Source organism: Balaenoptera borealis (genome assembly GCF_965194805.1).
Source record: "Balaenoptera borealis genome assembly, chromosome: 8".
Taxonomy (NCBI): domain Eukaryota; kingdom Metazoa; phylum Chordata; class Mammalia; order Artiodactyla; family Balaenopteridae; genus Balaenoptera; species Balaenoptera borealis.
In genome coordinates, this window is record NC_138865.1 from 78,905,262 (window position 1) to 78,924,314 (window position 19,053).

General features: G+C 38.0%; 1 protein-coding gene and 1 long non-coding RNA gene across 11 annotated transcripts in view; one reads left to right on the top strand and one right to left on the bottom strand.

The window, feature by feature from the left end:
- Window positions 1–19,053, top strand: part of PCSK5 (proprotein convertase subtilisin/kexin type 5) — a 465,151-nt gene that overhangs the window by 296,708 nt on the left and 149,390 nt on the right. For all 9 annotated transcript variants that reach the window (XM_082401326.1, XM_082401328.1, XM_082401327.1 and 6 more), the window contains 4 exons: window positions 1,181–1,324; window positions 5,346–5,448; window positions 7,014–7,207; window positions 18,816–18,900. In XM_082401326.1, coding sequence (XP_082257452.1) covers window positions 1,181–1,324; window positions 5,346–5,448; window positions 7,014–7,207; window positions 18,816–18,900 — 526 coding nt within the window. The remainder of the gene's footprint in view (window positions 1–1,180; window positions 1,325–5,345; window positions 5,449–7,013; window positions 7,208–18,815; window positions 18,901–19,053) is intronic.
- LOC309633131 overlaps window positions 1–19,053 on the bottom strand; it is a 99,449-nt gene that overhangs the window by 40,422 nt on the left and 39,974 nt on the right. Inside the window, exons 2-3 of one of the 2 annotated variants that reach the window (XR_014247329.1) lie at window positions 18,338–18,507; window positions 6,101–6,169 (exon numbers count right to left, since the gene is read on the bottom strand). This is a non-coding gene — a long non-coding RNA (uncharacterized lncRNA). Of the gene's footprint in view, window positions 1–5,670; window positions 6,170–18,337; window positions 18,508–19,053 lie in introns of those variants that run through there. The other variant, XR_014247330.1, reaches the window with a different exon arrangement.

The window sequence follows — 19,053 nt, forward strand, 5'->3', positions numbered from 1 at the left end:
TGGAATAAAACTTACTTAGCGTATAGTAAGCACTTATAGAAAATAAGCATCAATTTGATGGTGATTATAGATGCTAATAGATGAATTAGCAGACACCTGAAATTCATCACTCTCTGGGCTGTGACAGAGCCCAACCCTAACCTTGCCTGGATTCTCTGTATTAGGCCAAGGTGAGGAGGAGATCTAAGGTGGGGGGAGGGGTATCCTACCTTCCTGCCAGCATATTTCCACGTTTTTAGTGGTTTTGTCTTAATAATTTTTATTTAAGATTCATATAAAAAAAAGAACCAAATTAAGCTTAATGGCCAGGAGACAGTTGTTTTCTGTTTGTTTACTTTTTGCATTAAAGACTTTAGTTTTATAAAGCTAAGAAATAAATGTATAAATAAGGACTAAACTAAAGCAAATATTCCTTGCAAGCCTACCATCCAAAGGAGGTAAAACACTTCCCTCTCATCTCCAAGCACCCTTGACCAGAAAATGCTCTATGACAGCACTGCCTAGTAGAACATTCTGCCAGTGGTAGAAATGTTTCCTGTATCTGTGCTGTTCATTGTAGTGGCCACTAGCCACATATGGCTACTGAGCACTTGAAATGTGGTCTAACTGAGGAACTGAAGTTTTAAGTTTTAGTTAATTTAAACGGAAATATCCAAATGGATCTAGTGGCTATCATTGGACAGCACATGTCTACAGGATAATGTAGTGATGTATTCTTAACATTTCAGGTGGAACAAAGTAGTTGTTTTCATCTTTTTTTGATAAACAAGTCAGATAATGCCAACAGTTTTTTTAAATTTATGTAAGACTTTTATACCTAGAAAAAGAAGGCCTTCTGTAAAATTCTGGGATTCTCTTAAATATCCATAATTTGAAACTCAGCCCTTGATCCAGAAATCTGAGATGTGTTTATTTCTCACACACACAAAAAATGCTGATTCAGTTAAGGTGTATCCTACGTTTGGTGCTCAGTAAATATGTGGTATGTGAATTATTAAATAGTTAACTCTGCAAGCGTTGGAAAATGCGTTTCTAGCCCTGTCTCTGATGCAACGATTCATATGAATCTGTTTCCCACAATTCTTCTACTCTTGCTTTTTCCTCAGTGAGAAGGAATTAAAGAAATTATAAAGCTAAAGAGGGAATGTTTGGTCATGATATGCTTTCATTATTTCCCAAGGTAAATTGAAAGAGTGGTCTTTGGTCCTCTATGGCACCTCCGTGCAGCCATACTCACCCACCAATGAGTTTCCTAAAGTGGAACGTGTCCGGTATAGCCGCGTTGAAGACCCCACTGATGACTATGGGACAGAGGACTATGCAGGTGAGCTGGCTTCCAATGGGGAGGCAGGCTAAGGAAAGAAAGCTCATGCATCACTCCCCCAAAGAGATAAACTTCTACTCACATTCTGATATATTTTATTTCGTCTTCCTTTCTATCCCTTAAATACTGGTATGTGTACATTCAAGTATTCAAATATTCATGTTTTTTTCTTCAAAGCTAAAATCACACTGTATATAGAACATTCATATTCTTTTTTTTCCATTAAAGGTATCATTAAGAGCATATTTCCCTGTTGTCAAGTATCCTTAGAACACATATTTAAAAGACAGCATAATAGTCCATCCTGTGATTGTACTGTAATATATTTAATCCATAACCTGGGATGTGTAGTTTGCTTAGAGTTTTATACTATTTTAAATAAGGTTTCAATGAATACCATTATCAGTTTTTGACTATATCTTTGACTATGTCTTTAAAATAGAGTTCTAAGAATTACTGCATCAAAGGGAATCATCAGTTTTAGGGCTTGGATATGGTTTGTCATGTTGCTTTCCAGACAAGATATACCAGTCTGCACTGTGACCACTGTGAGTGTTTACTACACTCATTCCTGCGCGTTAAGTGGAAAGAAAAAAGTAAAAAAAGAAAGAAAAGAACATGTTTAAATTTTTATAGCTTTGATTGCTAGTATATCTAAACATTTTTTCCTTTGTGTTCTCTGAATGAACTATGTCTTTTACTCACTTTTCTATTCAACGTGGCAGCAATTTTCTTATTTATAAAAACTCTTTGTATGTTATTGACTCTCACATTGTCTCATATTTGCTGAAAACGTTTTCTCTGTTATCACTTGCTTCCAAAATATACTTTTTGTTTTGTGTTGTTTTGAGAGAAAAAGAAAATTGGAGAGCAGAGTTTATAGTTTCAGATAACATTTGTAATTTCTTTTTTACAGAATGTTTATTCTTTAAAATCAGCTAAATATTCACATGGATTATTTTTTTGTAATCTTTGATTTTTAATATATATTGTGAAGTGAAGTTCTGTCTTTATTTTCCAAACAAACAGACTAACATCAATAACTGAGTTGCCATCCTTTCTTTTATTAGTTTAGGATGTTTCCTTTATAACAGTATGGTAAGTTCTTATACCAGGTCTCTTCTGGTACCACCTTTTCCGATTTACCAATCTAATAATTCTTGATCCAGTAGCACCCACACTGTATCTTAATATCTGTTGAACGTCTACTTCTTGTTCTCATAGCAATTCTTAAATCCCCCTTTTAAAAATCTCATTGAAATTTAGTTTGAATTTACATGCAATCTCATGGGAAGAACTGTTTTTACGATATACAGTCTTTCCATCCAAAACATAGACCATGTCCCATTTTACTGAAATCTTTTAATTTTATGTAGTGTTATTCCTAAGTATTTTGGGTCTTGTTGCTACTGTAGTGGAAAATATTCCATATTTTCTAACTATTATATGCTGGTATCAGGGATATCTGTTGGCTATTGTGTGTTTATCTTACATCTGGCCATTTTGCTTAACTTTATTAATTTGTATGTTTTAGAGTTGATTTTCTGGGGCAGTTAGGTACTGTAGCCATATCATCTGCAAATTATTTTTTCTCTTTCCCAGTGTATTTCTGATTCTTGTCTTGTTGCATTGGCTACCACTTCCAGCAGCATTCAGTCCTTCTGGGATATGATATATAACACTTAACAAAGCTTCTCCTAATGGAAAACTGTTTGTAAATAGCAGTTTAACATACCTTTAGACAGGAACTATTTTTTTTTCTTGCAGCTCAGCTCTCTAAGATTCTTTTCCATTAATCACTTTAACAGAGTATTTTAAATAAATATGCATTTGGTTCCTTTTATTCTAAATAGGTGGTATCCCTGTGTCAATAATAAGCTTAGAGAATTCAGACCAACTGAGCTAACCAGAACTAGATTGTATTCAATTTTTGTCTTATTTTGCTTTGAGCTTATAACATTACTACTGATGTTATAACCAGCAAACCATTTTGTCTTCTCTGATGGGAGAAAGCATATCTAAAAACATAAATGGAGTATAATTAATAGTAGTATATTACTATGTGCCTTACGGTATGTTTCCAATTCAAATTTTGGTAATGTTAAAATTCTGAACAGTTATACATCTTTGTGGGTTTTCTCACTACATCTCCAAAATGTCCACATTGGCGCTTGTGAGAGAACAAAGACAATTATTTCATTATTACGCAGCAACCTAAACTGCATCTGGGACAGTTTAAGATTATGAAAGAAACAGCACAGCATATGAACTTGCCATACACAGCTCTTTGGCACATATCAAGAATAAGTGGTTTGGGTTTTTTTTTTTAATTGTAGAAATCATCTGGTGAAAATTTAGGGCCACCCATGATTCCTTTTCTTCGGAGCTGTGATTTTCACCTTCATTAAGAAGTCAGCCTCTCTAGAGGCACAGATGGCATTATCATAACCAGATCCCTGTACTGTTTCATCGAATTCCAGGGACTGTGGGACCCACAGCCGGGTGCACTTCAACCCTTACACAGCAGAGACACTCTCTCCTCATGTACCATAGCAGTCAGCTAAAATGTTCCAAGTTGCACTAGCTGTGGAATTTAAAGACCAATTTTAAGGCTTTTGGGAAAATAGAGATAAACAGTGCTGTCAAATGACTCATGATTAATCAGAAATATACTTCAAGTCTGCAGCATTTTGAAATAACTCATTTCCATTCAGATCCAAAGGTCACCGCTAAGCAGGAGACCTGGACTAAGATAAGAAGCAGGACCTCTGTTGATCCCAGCTCTTTTAGCCATATGATACTGGACAAGCCACTGTAACTCTTGGAAAATCGTTTTTATCTGTCAAATGACGGTGTTTGACTACTAGATTTTTCTCTAAGTCATTCCTCCCCACTTCTACCATTTTATGTTTCAATTCAGTAACTGTAGAACATAGTCCTACAATGACTAAAGGAGACCAAGTTTCAACAAAAGTAAGTCCTTTTGATTAAAATAAGTATGGCTCAAGACATTTCTGGTACCCTTGACTTACTTTTTGTGCATTTCATGCACCATGTTTATTGCTAGTTAAAATCATATGAGTTTTCCATGGAAAGAGCTTGAAGATTATGAGACCAAATCTCTCAAAATATGGAAAACAAGAAAAAAGGGAGTGAGTTAGTCAAGCAAGCAAAATATCTATAACTAGCCCATGTCATTAGAAAACTTTCCATCAATCACAAAAAACTTTCCATCAATCACAAAATAGCTCCATCTTTCTGGCATTTTTTTCTGCCTGTGCATTCTTTCTAGCTCTTTACCAAAGAATACACAGCAAGAGAGATTAGGAACCTTCATCCCAGGTCTGGAATTCTTTAAGCTTGCTTGCATCTTTAAAATGTGTGTGTAATTTTCTTTTGTTGAGTTGCCCATTGGCCTATGGGTAGGATGCAATTTTAAATCTATTATCTGTGCCTGAAGTACCTGCTTTGTAATCCAAAATGAGATGCTGATAAAATTGTGCCAGATGCCATAATGATGTTTCTTGCTGGCTCCAGTATCTCAGAGGTACTCAGTGGCTTTAATGACCTTGCATGAGAGAGACAATCTGGTCAGGGCATTGAATAATAACCCTTTTTTCCTTTCTGTCAACAGCTTAAATTCTCATTTTTCTATCCGACATTTTTATCATTATGCATATTTAATTGCAATCAGTTTTTTTCTAGTTGCTGCAATGGCACTGTTCTTTTGAATTCTAAATTGTCTTCTCCCACAAGGCAACCATATGTGTGCTTTGAAGACCAGGCCCTGACTAGGATTTACATTCTTGATACCTAGGTAATTGAGGTTTTCCCAAAAAAAGAGTTCACTCTGGGCTTACAGCCACATTGAACATTACTCCAGCTCTACCTCACTGCATTAGAAACTCTTAAAGAAAACTCTCACTGCCTAAGGGAGAAAAACGCCTATTTATAATTGAAGGTAAAGCTTACCTGCTTTAAAATCATTTTCTCCAAGTGTTGTTCTGATTTCTTTTGGAAGGTCCCTGTGACCCTGAGTGCAGTGAGGTAGGCTGTGATGGGCCAGGACCGGACCACTGCAATGACTGTTTGCACTACTACTACAAGCTGAAAAACAACACCAGGTAAGAGAGAAGCCACATCAGACCCCCTGAAGCACGCCTCCTGGTGTTCCTGGGAGCTCCCACAGGGTCACCACAGGCAGCGTGTTCCATGTTCTCCCACCAGGACCGAAGCCCAGAAGAGATGCTGCTGCCCCCCCCACCACCCCGTCCCCCCACCTCGTTGCATCATTCAGAACGGTGAAACTGATACTGAATTACAAAACATCAAATGGACCTGTAGGCTAGGAAACTGCAAATGTCTTTTCTCACATTTCAAATGATGATGGGGAGGGACTAGCTATGCACATGCCTGGTCTTCCCCTCTAGACCTTGCTATCCCGTTGATGTTTGATGCCACAGCTGCATGTGCCCTTCATGAAAATGCCAGTACACAAGCCAAATGGATGCTTTCCCGAATTCCCCAAAGTGTAAGCCCTCCATGTGGCAAAGCTGCTGGCCCCTGCACGTTCTCACTACTCCACTCTGGGCACTGAGGCGGGCCTGCTTGGACCCTGTGCTTCTGAGCCCCTGGCTTCTGACTCAAGCAGTTATGTACCCACAGGGAGGGCCATGGAACTGCCCATAAGAGGCCGTGCTCTTCCAGGCGTGTCTCTCACATCCCTACCACCTCCCCCTCCTCTTTCAGGAGGAAACTCATAGGGAGCCGACTTACGGTGCATCCACACTCCAGACACCCAGGCGTGGTCCTGTTCCTGTCACATCCATGCTGGAATTTCAATTCCTTAAAGGGAATATAAAATCAAAGTTTAAAAATGTCTAAAAAAATTTTTTTTAATTAAAAAAAATAAATTCCTTAAAGGGAAAGCCCCTTGGCTACCTCAGCCCCTCTCATTAGCTCCTAGACTTAGCAAATGCCTGATGTTTAATTGATACTCAGTAAGTACTTGTTAAATGAATACATAAAGCCCAGACCTTCAGTTATGGGCAAGCAAGGTAGTCATTTTTTTGTTTATCATAAACAACATACATTTAAATACTTTTTTTTTTTTTTTTGGCCACAATGCACAGCTTGCAGGATCTCAGTTCCCCAACCAGGGACTGAACCCAGGCCACAGCAGTGAAAGCCCGGAATCCTAACCACTAGGGAACTCCCTAAATATATTTATATTAAATTAGACAGTAGCATACAACCACCATCACCCTCACCACCCATACACACAGGATTCATATGACAAACACAACAATAGAAGTAACCCCTTATTAGGGACTTTTTGCATAAAATCATGGTTTGCACATGTTTTCCCTTCAACCCAACAGCACAACCTTCTTGGTGAGACTCAGTTTCTAACCATCATCCCCTTTAAAATCTAGACCCGAACTGGAAGATGGTTTGGACCAAGACATGCCTTACTTGGTGGACTTGGTATTATGTAACTGCAGTGCTACGTCAGCACCCTACATAGGAGAAGGCTTTAACCAACAGAATTTGGCCCTTTGGATGTGGTGTTACCATCATGGTTAAAAAGGATTTTGATAGTGAGGACAGCTATGTGCTCAGCACCTCACTCACTCAGGACTGAATCTCTGGTGACACTGCCCTTCTTTCTTATTATTCCACAATGCAGAATCTGTGTCTCCAGCTGCCCCTCTGGCCACTACCACGCCGACAAGAAGCGATGCAGAAAGTGTGCCCCCAACTGCGAGTCCTGCTTTGGGAGCCATGGGGACCAGTGCCTGTCCTGTAAATATGGATACTTCCTGAATGAGGAAACGAACAGTTGTGTCACTCACTGCCCTGATGGATCGTATCAGGACACCAGTGAGTTGATTCCAAAATTTGGTTTTTAGAGAGGAAATGTAAGGTTTTCTCTTGATTGATCTTAGGAGGGATAGTCCTCCTTCATGAAATCTGGGCCTTGCTTAACATCAAACAGGATCTAGCCAGTTTTTAAGAGAACACTTTACAATTGTTTTGTGAAAATGAATTTGTAGAAAAATTTGCAAAAAAATAATTTACGTAAAAATGCCTATAACTGAATCTGGGGATGAGCCCGAGGACCCCTTGAAGCAGTGACTTGCTAGGAGGACCCACAAGACTCAGTATATCATTGTACTCATGAACTCACAATTATGACTTATTACAGTAAAAGGATACAGAGTAAAATCAGCAAAGGGAAAAGGCACATGGGACAAAGTCTGGAGGAAACCAGGTGCAAGTTTTCAAGAGTTTTCATCCAATGGAGTGACATAGGATACATTTCATTCCCCCAGCAACAATTTGTGACAACATGTATGAAATGTCATCTACCAGGGAACCTCCCTAGAGTCTCAGGACCCGAGGTTGTTATTAGGGTCTGGTTATGAAGGCACCCTGTGCCTGGCACATACCAAAATTCCAGACTCCTAGAAGGAAAGCTGGTATTCAGTGCAAACCATATTGTTTGTACAAACTGTTTAGGCTCCATGAGCCACTCTTATCAGGGTGGTGGGAAACTTCATAAAATCCAACTTCCCAGATGTCAGCCATGGGCCAACCTTATAAGGATAGCAGCCAGGCCTGCTCTTTTCTGCGCACTAAGCGAAGGAAGCAGGCCCCTATATGATATCAACAAGGTTAAAAACGTGACTTTCATGTAAATAGAGAATGGAAATATGTCAACAAATTACTTAACCCATTAATGAGGAAAACTACAAGGTGATAGGTGGGTTCAAAGAGTATCAGGTATCTTATTCCACCAGGAAAGGCAAAATGAAGTCCATTTGCTGAGTTAGAGACAAAACTGAATAATATCCTGCATGGCAACACAATTAGAATTTTGGGGGGTTATTTTTTCAAATGGACAGAAATCATTTGGAACTTTATCAAACAAAAATCTGTAAATTAACATGTGGCTTCACAGGATGTGGGCCCTAATCAAATGTCATTAGTGAACAGACAAAGGTACATTGCCTAGAGAATTCCATAATCCTTGGGCACACCTCTTTTTGACAGTGTTCTGGTATGGCCCTGACAAGGGCTGCAGGTATCTTTTTATTTCTGAGCTCTGGATAATTTGTCTGAACAAAAGAGATTTAAAAAAAAAAAAAAAAAAAAAAACAGGAAAGAATTTTGAAGTGGATAATTTTGCTACTTAACAAGTCAAATTCACTCTTGATTCAAAGGCAGGCTTTTCTCTATGAGGGAGAGGGGGATCTTGGCTTACCCTTTAGAGCAATGGGGATGGGTTCCCCAGTAGTTTTTATTTTCCCCAAAATTCAGAACATAAGCTGCAATGTGACGAAGAAAGGGAAAAATGAGAATGGGGAGGGGACATAAGGGATCAGAAATAAGTAGTATTCCTTGAAGAAAAAATTCAAAATTCAATCAGGAAGGCTGAGCCTTGGAAAAGATGCCAGGAGAGGCCACAAGCCACCACCGCCACTGCCCTGCCTGACCCCAGGAGTGGTCATGAGCTGCCTAAGCCACCATGGTGCACTCCGGGGGTGCACCTGAGCTGCCACCGCCACCAAGAACCCCGGGAATGGCACCAGCCATCACTTCTGCACACCCCATATTAAGGGGCTAATGATCAGCACATGCTGAGGAAAGAGGCAACAGGCATCTCTACTAAAAACAGCCCTCACACCAAATATATTAAACACAAGCTACACAGGGATGCCCCCACATATAAATAGCCCTCCAAGACCACAGTAGATAATTGTTTCTCCTAAACTCACAGAGTAAGAGAAATATAAGTAAAATAAAGTAGGGGAGGAACCACTCCCAGTTAAAAGACCAAGAGAATTCCCCTGAAAGAACAAACAATGAAACAGACCTCTTCAGTCTAATAGACACCAATTTCAAAAAGGAGATAATGAAAATACTGAAGGAATTAAGAAAGGCTATCAACAGAAATGCAGAGTACTGTAAAAAGGAATTAGAAACTATAAATAGGAACCAAGAAAAATTAGAAAACTCATTTGCAGAGACAAAACTGAGCCAAAGGCATGAATAGCAGAATGAATAATGCAGAAGAATGAGTAAGTGACCTGGAAGATAGAATAATGGAAATCACCCAATCAGGACAGCAGACAGAAAGCCAAATGAAGAAAAAAAAATGAAAGCAATGTAAGAGACCTATGGGATAATATACAGCATGCCAATCTATGCATAATAGGGATTCCAGAAGGGGAAGAAAGAGAAAAGGGGATCAAAAATGTAATTGAAGAAATTATGGCTGAAAACTTCCCAAACCTAAAAAAGGAAAGAGATATCCAGGTACAGGAAGCACAGAGGGTCTGAAACAAGATAAGCCCAAACAGACCTACACCAAGACATATTATAATAAAAATGGCAAAAGTTAAAGAGAGGATTGTGAAGGCAGCAAGAGAAAAACCAAGAGTTAATTACAAGGGAACCCCCATAAGGCTATCAGCTGATTTCTCTAAAGAAACATGCAGGCCAGAAGGGAGTGGCAAGATATATTCAAAGTCCTGAAAGGGAAAAATCTGCAACCTAGGATACTCTACCCAGCAAGATTATCATTTAGAAAAGAAGGAGAGAGAAAGAATTTCTCAGATAAGCAAAAACTAAAGAATACAGCAGTACTAAACTGATCCCAAAAGAAATATTGAAAGGTCTTCTCTAAATAGAAAAGAACTAAAACTCTATAGGAAAGAGAAAATCACAACTGGAAAGTAAATCACTTAAATAAGCCAGACACAGATTTTTTTAAAGATCAAATAATTTCTGTGAAAGTGATGATAACCACAATGAACAGCAAAAGGATGAAGATGTAAAAGAAGACATCAAAATCATAAATGTGGGGAAGGAGAGTAAAAAATGTAGATTTTTTTCCTCCTATAATGTGTTTGAGCCTATATGACTCCCAGTCTAAGGCAAGTAGATATAGGAAGGGGTTAACATACTTGAAAAACAGGCTAAGCACAAATCAAAAACATACAATAGATTCACAAAAGCCAAAAAGAAGAGAACATAAGTATAATACAAAAGAAAATTATCAAACCACAAAAGGAAAAACAAAAAGAAAGGGACAAAAAAGAAATATAAAGTCAATGGGAAAACAAGGTTTAAAATGGCAGTGAATACATATCTATCAATAATTACCTTAAATGTCAATGGACTAAATGCTCCAATCAAAAGACAGAGTGGCAGACTGGATAAAAAATAAAAGAGCCTACAATATGCCACCTACAAGAGATCCACTTTAGGGCAAAGGACACACATAAATTGAAAGTGAGGAGATAGAAAAAGATACTTAATGCAAATGGAAATGACAAGAAAACAGGGGTCACAATACTCATATCAGACAAAATAGACTTTAAAACAAAGGCCATAAAGAAAGATAAAGAAGGACTCTATATAATGATAAAAGGACCAATACAAGTAGAGGATGGAACACTTGTCAACATATATGCATCTAATATAGGAGTACACAAAGACATAAAACAAATACTAACACACATAAAAGGAGAAACTGACAGAAATACAATAATAGTAGGAGACTTTAACATCCCACTCACATCAATGGACAGATCTTCTAGACAGAGAATCAATAAGGCAACCGAGATCCTAAATGATACAATAGAACAGTTAGACTTAATTGATATTTTCAGGACATTACATTTAAAAAAACCAGAATACACATTATTTTCAGGTACACATAGAACATTCTCTAGGACTGACTACATACTAGGGCACAAAACAAGCCTCAACAAATTTAACAGTATAGAAATTATCTCAAGCATCGTTTCTGACCACAGTGGCATGAAATTAACCACAGGAAAAGAAATTAGAGAAAAATGATGAAATGGAGACTAAACAACATGCTACTAAAAAACTAATGGGTCGGGACTTCCCTGGTGGCGCAGTGGTTAAGAATCCGCCTGCCAATGCAGGGGACATGGGTTCGAGCCCTGGTCCGGGAAGATCCGACATGCCGCAGAGCAACTGAGCCCGTGCGCCACAACTACTGAGCCTGCGCTCTAGAACCCGCGAGCCACAACTACTGAACGAGTGTGCTACACCTACTAAAGCCTGCACGCCTAGAGCCTGGGCTCCACAACAAGAGAAACCACCGCAATGAGAAGCCCGCACACCGCAATGAAGAGTAGTCCCCACTCGCGGCAACTAGAGAAAGCCCACATGCAGTAATGAAGACCCAATGCAGCCAAAAATAAATAATTAAAAAAAAAAAAACTAATGGGTCAACAATGAAATCAAAGAGGAAATTTTAAAATACCTTGAAACAAATGACAATAAAAACAACTATACAAAATCTATGGGATGCAACAAAAGCAGTTCTTAAAATTCATAATGACACAGACCTTCCTCAAAAAACAAGAAAAATCTCAAATAAACAACCTAACCTACCACTTAAAAGAATCAGGAAAAGAAGAACAAACAAAACCTAAAGTCAGCAGAAGGAAGTAAATAATAAAGATCAGAGAGGAAATAAAGAAAATAGAGATTAAAAAATAATAGAAAAAATCAATAAAACCAAGAGCTGGTTCTTTGAAAGGATAAACAAGACTGACAAACTTCTGGCCAGGCTCACGAAGAAGAAAAGAGAGAGAACCCAAAAAACAAAATAAGAAATGAAAAACGAAACACAACAACTGATGTTGCAAAAATACAAAAAATCATAAGGCAATACTATGAACAATTATATGCCAACAAGTTCTACAACCTAGAAGAAATGGACAACTTTCTAGAAACACAGAGCTCACCAAAATTGAATCAAGAAGAAGTAGATAATTTAAACAGACTGATCACTAGAAGTGCAATAGAATCTGTAATCTAAAAACTGCCTACAAACAAAAGTCCAGGACAGATGGCTTCACAGGTGAATTCTACCAAACATACAAAGAAGAATTTAATACCGATCCTTCTCAAACTCTTCCAAAAAAATTGAAGAGGAGGGAACACTCCCAAAGATATTCTATGAAGTCACCATCACCATGATACCAATAAAAGACAAAGGCACTGCCAAAAAAAATTACAGGCCAATATCTATGAATAATATAGATGCAAAAATTTTCAACAAAATATTAGCAAAACAAATCTAGTAACACATAAAAAAGATCATACATCATGACCAAGTGGGATTCATCCCACGTTCACAAGGATGGTTCAACATACGCAAATCAATGTGATGCACCACATAAACAAAAGAAAAGACAAAAAACACAAGATCATCTCAGTAGATGCAGAAAAGGCTTTTGACAAAATTCAATACCCATTTCTGATAAAAACTCTCCAGAGAGTAGGCACAAAAGGAACCTACCTCAACATAATAAAGGCCATGTATGACAAACGTACAGCTAACATCATACCCAATGGTGAAAAGCTGAAATCATTTCCTCTAAAATCAGGAACAATTCAAGGATGACCACTCTCACCACTTTTATTCAACACAGTTTTGGAAGTCCTAGCCATGGCAATCATAGAAGAAAAAAAAATAAAAGGAATCCAAATTGGAGAAGAAGTAAAACTGTCACTGTTTGCAGATGACATGATACCATACATAGAAAATCCTAAAGATGCTACCAGAAAACTACTAGAGCTCGTCAGTGAATTTGGTAAAGTTGCAGGATACAAAATTAATACACAGAAATCTGTTGCATTTCTATACACTAACAACGAAAGATAAGAAAAATAAATTAAAGGAACAATCCCATTTACCATCACATCAAAAAGAATAAAATACCTAGGAATAAAACTACCTAAGGAGGCAAAAGACCTGTACTCAGAAAACTATAAGACACTGATGAAGGAAATCGAAGATGACACAAACAGATGGAAAGATACACCATGTTCTTGGATTGGAAGACTCAATATTGCCAAAATGACTACACTACCCAAGGCAATCTACAGATTCAATGCAATCCCTATCAAATTACCAATGGCATTTTTCACAGAACTAGAACAGAAAATTTTACAATTTGTATGGAAACACAAAAGACCCCAAATAGCCAAAGCAATCTTGAGAAAGAAAAACAGAGCAGGAGGAATCAGGATTTCTGACTTCAGACTATACAGCAAGGCTACAGTAATCAAGAGACTATGGTACTGGCACAAAAACAGAAATATAGACCAATGGAACAGGATAGAAAGCCCAGAGATAAACCCACACACCTATGGTCACCTTATCTTTGACAAAGGAGGCAAGAATATACAATGGAGAAAAGACAGGCTTTTCAATAAGTGGTTCTGGGAAAACTGGACAGCTACATGTAAAAGAATGAAATTAGAACACTCGCTAACACCATACACGAAAATAAACTCCAAATGGATTAAAGACCTGAATGTAAGGCCAGACACTATAAAACTCTTAGAGGAAAACAAAGGCAGGACACTCTTTGACATAAATCTCAGCAATATATTTTTGGATCCATCTCCTAGAGTAACAGAAATAAAAACAAACACAAACAAATGGGACCTAATTAAATTCAAAAGCTTTTGTGCAGCAAAGGAAACCATAAACAAAATGAAAAGACAACCCATAGAATGGGAGAAATATCTGTAAATGATGTGACCGATAAGGGAATGGTCTCCAAAATTTACAGTTCATGCAGCTCAATATCAAAAAACAAACAACCCAATCAAAAAATGGGCAGAAGACCTAAATAGACATTTCTCCAAAGAAGACATACAGATGGCCAAGAGGCACATGAAAAGATGCTCAACATCACTAGTAATTAGAAAAATGCAAATCAAAATGACCATGAGATATCACCCCACACCCGTCAGAATGGCCATCATCAAAAAGTCTACAAACAATAAATGCTGGAGAGGGTGTGGAGAAAAGGGAACCCTCCTGCACTGTTGGTAGGAATGTAACTTGGTACAGCCACTATGGAGAACAGTATGGAAGTTCCTTAAGAAACTAGAAATAGAGCTACCATATGATCCAGCAATCCCTCTCCTGCATATATACCGAGAAAACCATACTTCGAAAAGATACATGCACTCCAATGTTCACTGCAGCACTATTTACAATAGCCAAGACATGGAAGCAACCTAAATGTCCGTCAACAGATGAATGGATTAAGAAGATATGGTACATATATACAGTGGAATATTACTCAGCCATAAAAAAAGAATGGAATAATGCCATTTTCAGCAACATGGATGGACCTGGAGATTGTCATACTGAGTGAAGTAAGTCAGACAGAGAAAGACAAATATCATATGATATCACTTACAGGCAGAATCTTTAAAAAAAAAATGATACAAATGAACCTTTTTACGGAACAGAAACAGACTCACAGACTTAGAGAACGAACTTATGGTTAGCAGGGGAAGGGTGGGCGGGGGGAGGGATAGAGTGTGAGTTTGGGATTGACATGCACACAGTGCTATATTTAAAATAGATAACCAGCAAGGACCTACTGTACAGCACAGGGAATTCTGCTCAATATTCTGTAATAACCTAAATGGGAAAAGAATTTGAAAAAGAATAGATACATGTATATGTATAACTGAATCACTTTGCTGTACACCAGAGACTAACACAACATTGTTAATCAACTATACTCCAATATAAAATAAAAATTTTAAGGGGGGGGGGAATATAATAAAAGGTATTTATGACAAACCCACAGCCAAGATAATACTCAATTGTGAAAATCTGAAAGCCTCCCCACTAAAATCTGGAGAAGGACAGGGATGCCCACTCTCAGCTCTTCTATTCAGCATAGTATTGGAAGTCCTAGCCACAGCAATCAGACAAGAAAAAGAAATAAAAGGTATTCAAATTGGAAGGGAAGAGGTAAAGTTGTCATTATATGCTGATGACATGATTACATATATAGAAAGCCCTAAAGACTCCACAAAAAACTACTAGAACTGATAAACGAATTCAGCAAGGTAGCAGGATACAAGATTAACATACAGAAACCAGCTGCATTTCTTTACACCAACAATGACTATCAGAAGGGGAATGTAAAAAAAACAATACCTTTCAAAATTGCACCCCCAAAAATAAAAGACTTAGGAATAAACCTGACCAAGGAGGTGAAAGACTTATATGCTGAGAACTATAAAACATTAATAAAGGAAAGTGAAGATGATTCAAAGAAATGTAAAGATATTCCATGCTCTTGGATTGGAAGAATTAGTATTGTTAAAATGGCCATACTACCCAAAGCAATCTACAGATTTAATGTGATCCCTATCAAATTACCCATAAATTTTTTCACAGAACTAGAACAAATAATCCAAAAATTCATAAGAAACCATAAAAGACCCAGAATTGCCAAAGCAATCCTGAAGAAAAGAACAAAGCAGGAGTCATAACCCTCCCAGACTTCAGACAATACTACAAAGCTACAGTATTGGCACAAAAACAGACATATGGATCAATGGAACAGAATAGAGAGCCCAGAAATAAAGCCACGCATCTACAGTAAATTAATCTTCGACAAAGGAGACACAAATATACAATGGGAAAAAGACAGTCTCTTCAGTAAGTGGTGTTGGGAGTGTTAGACAGCTGCATGTAAATCAATGAAGTTAGAACACACTCTCACACCATACACAAAGATAAACTCAAAATGGCTTAAAAACTTAAACATAAGACATGACACCATAAAACTCCTAGAAGAAATCATAGGCAAAACATTCTCTAACATAAATCATATCACTGTTTTCTTTGGTCAGTCTCTCAAGGCAGTAGAAATAAAAACAAAAATAAACAAATGAGACCTATCAAACTCACAATGTTTTGCACAGCAAAGGAAACCATAAACAAAATGAAAAGACAAAGTACAGAATGAGAAAAAATATTTGCAAATCATGCAACAGACAAGGGCTTAATTTCCAAAATATAAGAACAGCTCCTACAACTCAACAACAAGAAAAACATAACCCAATCGAAAAATATGCAGAAGACCTAAATAGACATTTCTCCAAGGAAGACATACAGATGGCCAATAGGCAAATGAAAAGATGTTCAACCATTGCTAGTTATTAGAGAAATACAAATCAAAACTACAATGAGGTACCACCTCACATCGATCAGAATGGTCATCATTAAAAAGTCTACAAATAACAAATGCTGGAGAGGGTGTGGAGAAAAGGGAACCCTCCTACTCTGTTAATGGGAATATAAGTTGGTGCAGCCACTGTGGAAGACAGTACGGTGGTTCCTCAGAAAACTGAAAATAGAACAACCATATGATCCAGCAGTCTCACTTCTGCGCACATATCCAGACAAAACTATAATTCAAAAAGATACACGCACCCCTATGTTCATAGCAGCACTATTCACAATAGCCAAGACATAATGTCCATAGATAGATGAATGGATCAAGAAGATGTGTGTGTGTATGTATATAAATATATACATACACACACACACACACACACACACATAATGGAATACTACTCAGAGCCATAAAAAAGAATAATGCCATTTGCAGCAACATGAATGCAAGCAGAGAATATCATGCTAAGTGAAGTCAGAAAGAGAAAGACAAATACCATATGATATCACTTATATGTGGAATCTAAAATAAGACACAAATGAACCTGAACCTATCTATGAAACAAAAACAGAAATCAGGAACGTAGAGAACAGACTGGTGCTTGCCAAGGGGGAGCGATGCAGTGGGAAGTTGGGGTTAGCAGATGTAAGCTTTTCTATATAGAATGGATAAACACCAAGGTCCTACTGTATAGCACAGAGAACTATATTCAATATCCTATGATAAACCATAATGGAAAAGAATATATAAAAAAGAATGTGTATATGTGTATAACGGAATCACTTTGCTGTACAGCAGTAATTAACACAATATTGTAAATCAACTACACTTCAATAAAAATTTTTAGAAAAGGGCTCAGAAATAAGTAGGATTCCCTGAAGAAAAAATTCAAAATTCTTTCAAGAAGGCTGAGCCTTGGGAAAGGAATTTGGTTCTAGATGGTATATGATAAGATAAAGATAATTGAGAGAACCAGTTCTTTAGCCAGAGCCTGGAAGGTAGATAATTAAAGAAGGCTATTTAAACAATTACTTTGCTGATACAAGTGGTCTGTGCATCTCTCTCCTTCTATGCAATTGCCTTTTGTTTTAATTTCCTCCTTTAATGAGTCCATTTACATATAACATAGTGATTATGCATGATCGTGACTAGCAGTAATTACCGCCAACATATTTACAGTTCCCTTGAATAATGTCATTAACTCCTCAAGACAAGCTGAGAGGTAGGCATTATTGTAATATTTAGTTAACAAATGGGAGAACAGAGACTGTGAACTTGCCCACTGGAAATGCTAAAAGCATAACACAAATCTAGGTCCTCTGGCTTCAGAGCCTATGCCATGTCCAGTAGTCTCAATGACACTATGAGGGGGAGATCATAGATTGTAAAGGACTTCATATTTCAGGCCAAGGGGCTCAGAATTGAGAAAGGAAATGGACTTCCAGGAGGTCCTTAGAGGGATCCATTAAAGCAGTGCTTCTCTGTGGAACCCTGAAGAACACCAGCATTTAAAGAGCAGATAGAGGGGCTTCCCTGGTGGCGCAATGGTTGAGAATCTGCCTGCCAATGCAGGGGACACGGGTTCGAGCCCTGGTCTGGGAAGATCCCACATGCCGCGGAGCAACTAGGCCCGTGAACCACAACTACTGAGCCTGCGCGTCTGGAGCTTGTGCTCCGCAACAAGAGAGGCCACGACAGTGAGAGGCCCGCGCACCGCGATGAAGAGTGGCCCCCGCTCGCCGCAACTACAGAAAGCCCTCGCACAAAAACGAAGACCCAACACAGCCAAAAATAAAAATAAAAAAAAAAAAGAGTAGATAGAGAAGCCTATAGACAAAGCTTCATTCAAGTCTACATACACATGAGGTTAGAATCCACTTGCATCTCAGAGAAGGTATCAAGTCTCCAGCTGCTATGAAGTTTAAGACACTGAACAACGCAAGAAAAAATCAACCCTTACCTTAAAAGCGAGTTCTCTTTCCTAGTATAGTTCGTCAGAGTAGTCCTGAAAGCTGTGAGCATGGGGTCTACCGTTCCATCCCTCAGCTGCTAGCGTTGCTTCTCAACACTTACTAGTGACAGTGCCCCAGCTTCATGAGTGAGATTTTCATTGTAGGAAGTTAGGAAACCCTGCTTGGGAAAGAGAATGGGAAGAAGAAAAAAACCAATAAACTATTTAAGAATTAAGTGGGCTGTAGTTCTCTTGTCTATAAAATGGTAGATATCACTAAGGTGTTACCCCATGCTATATAGTTCCTACCTGTATTTGGTTTGCTGAGAAGTGGTAGCAAGTGCTGAGTCTGGGGCTTTTCCTACAGTTTCCTACTCAAGGCCATGTGTACTATAGCATACATTAGCAAACATTAGAACATATGCTTTGATGGAATCCAGTTGACCAAAATTGATTTATAACCTTGTTACTTTTTCTTTTTTAACAGAGAAAAATCTTTGCCGGAAATGCAGTGAAAACTGCAAGACATGTACTGAATCCGACAACTGTACAGAATGTAGGGAGGGGTTAAGGTAAGAGAGTGAAGGATTTCATCAAGTAACACAGCCCAAGAACTTCTCAGTATAAATTAAAAAAAAAAAAAAAGTAAATAGATAACCCTTTTATAAGTCACCCTTGGTTTGACTCCCATTCAAACACTTGATTGCTATTTGCATTATCTCTAC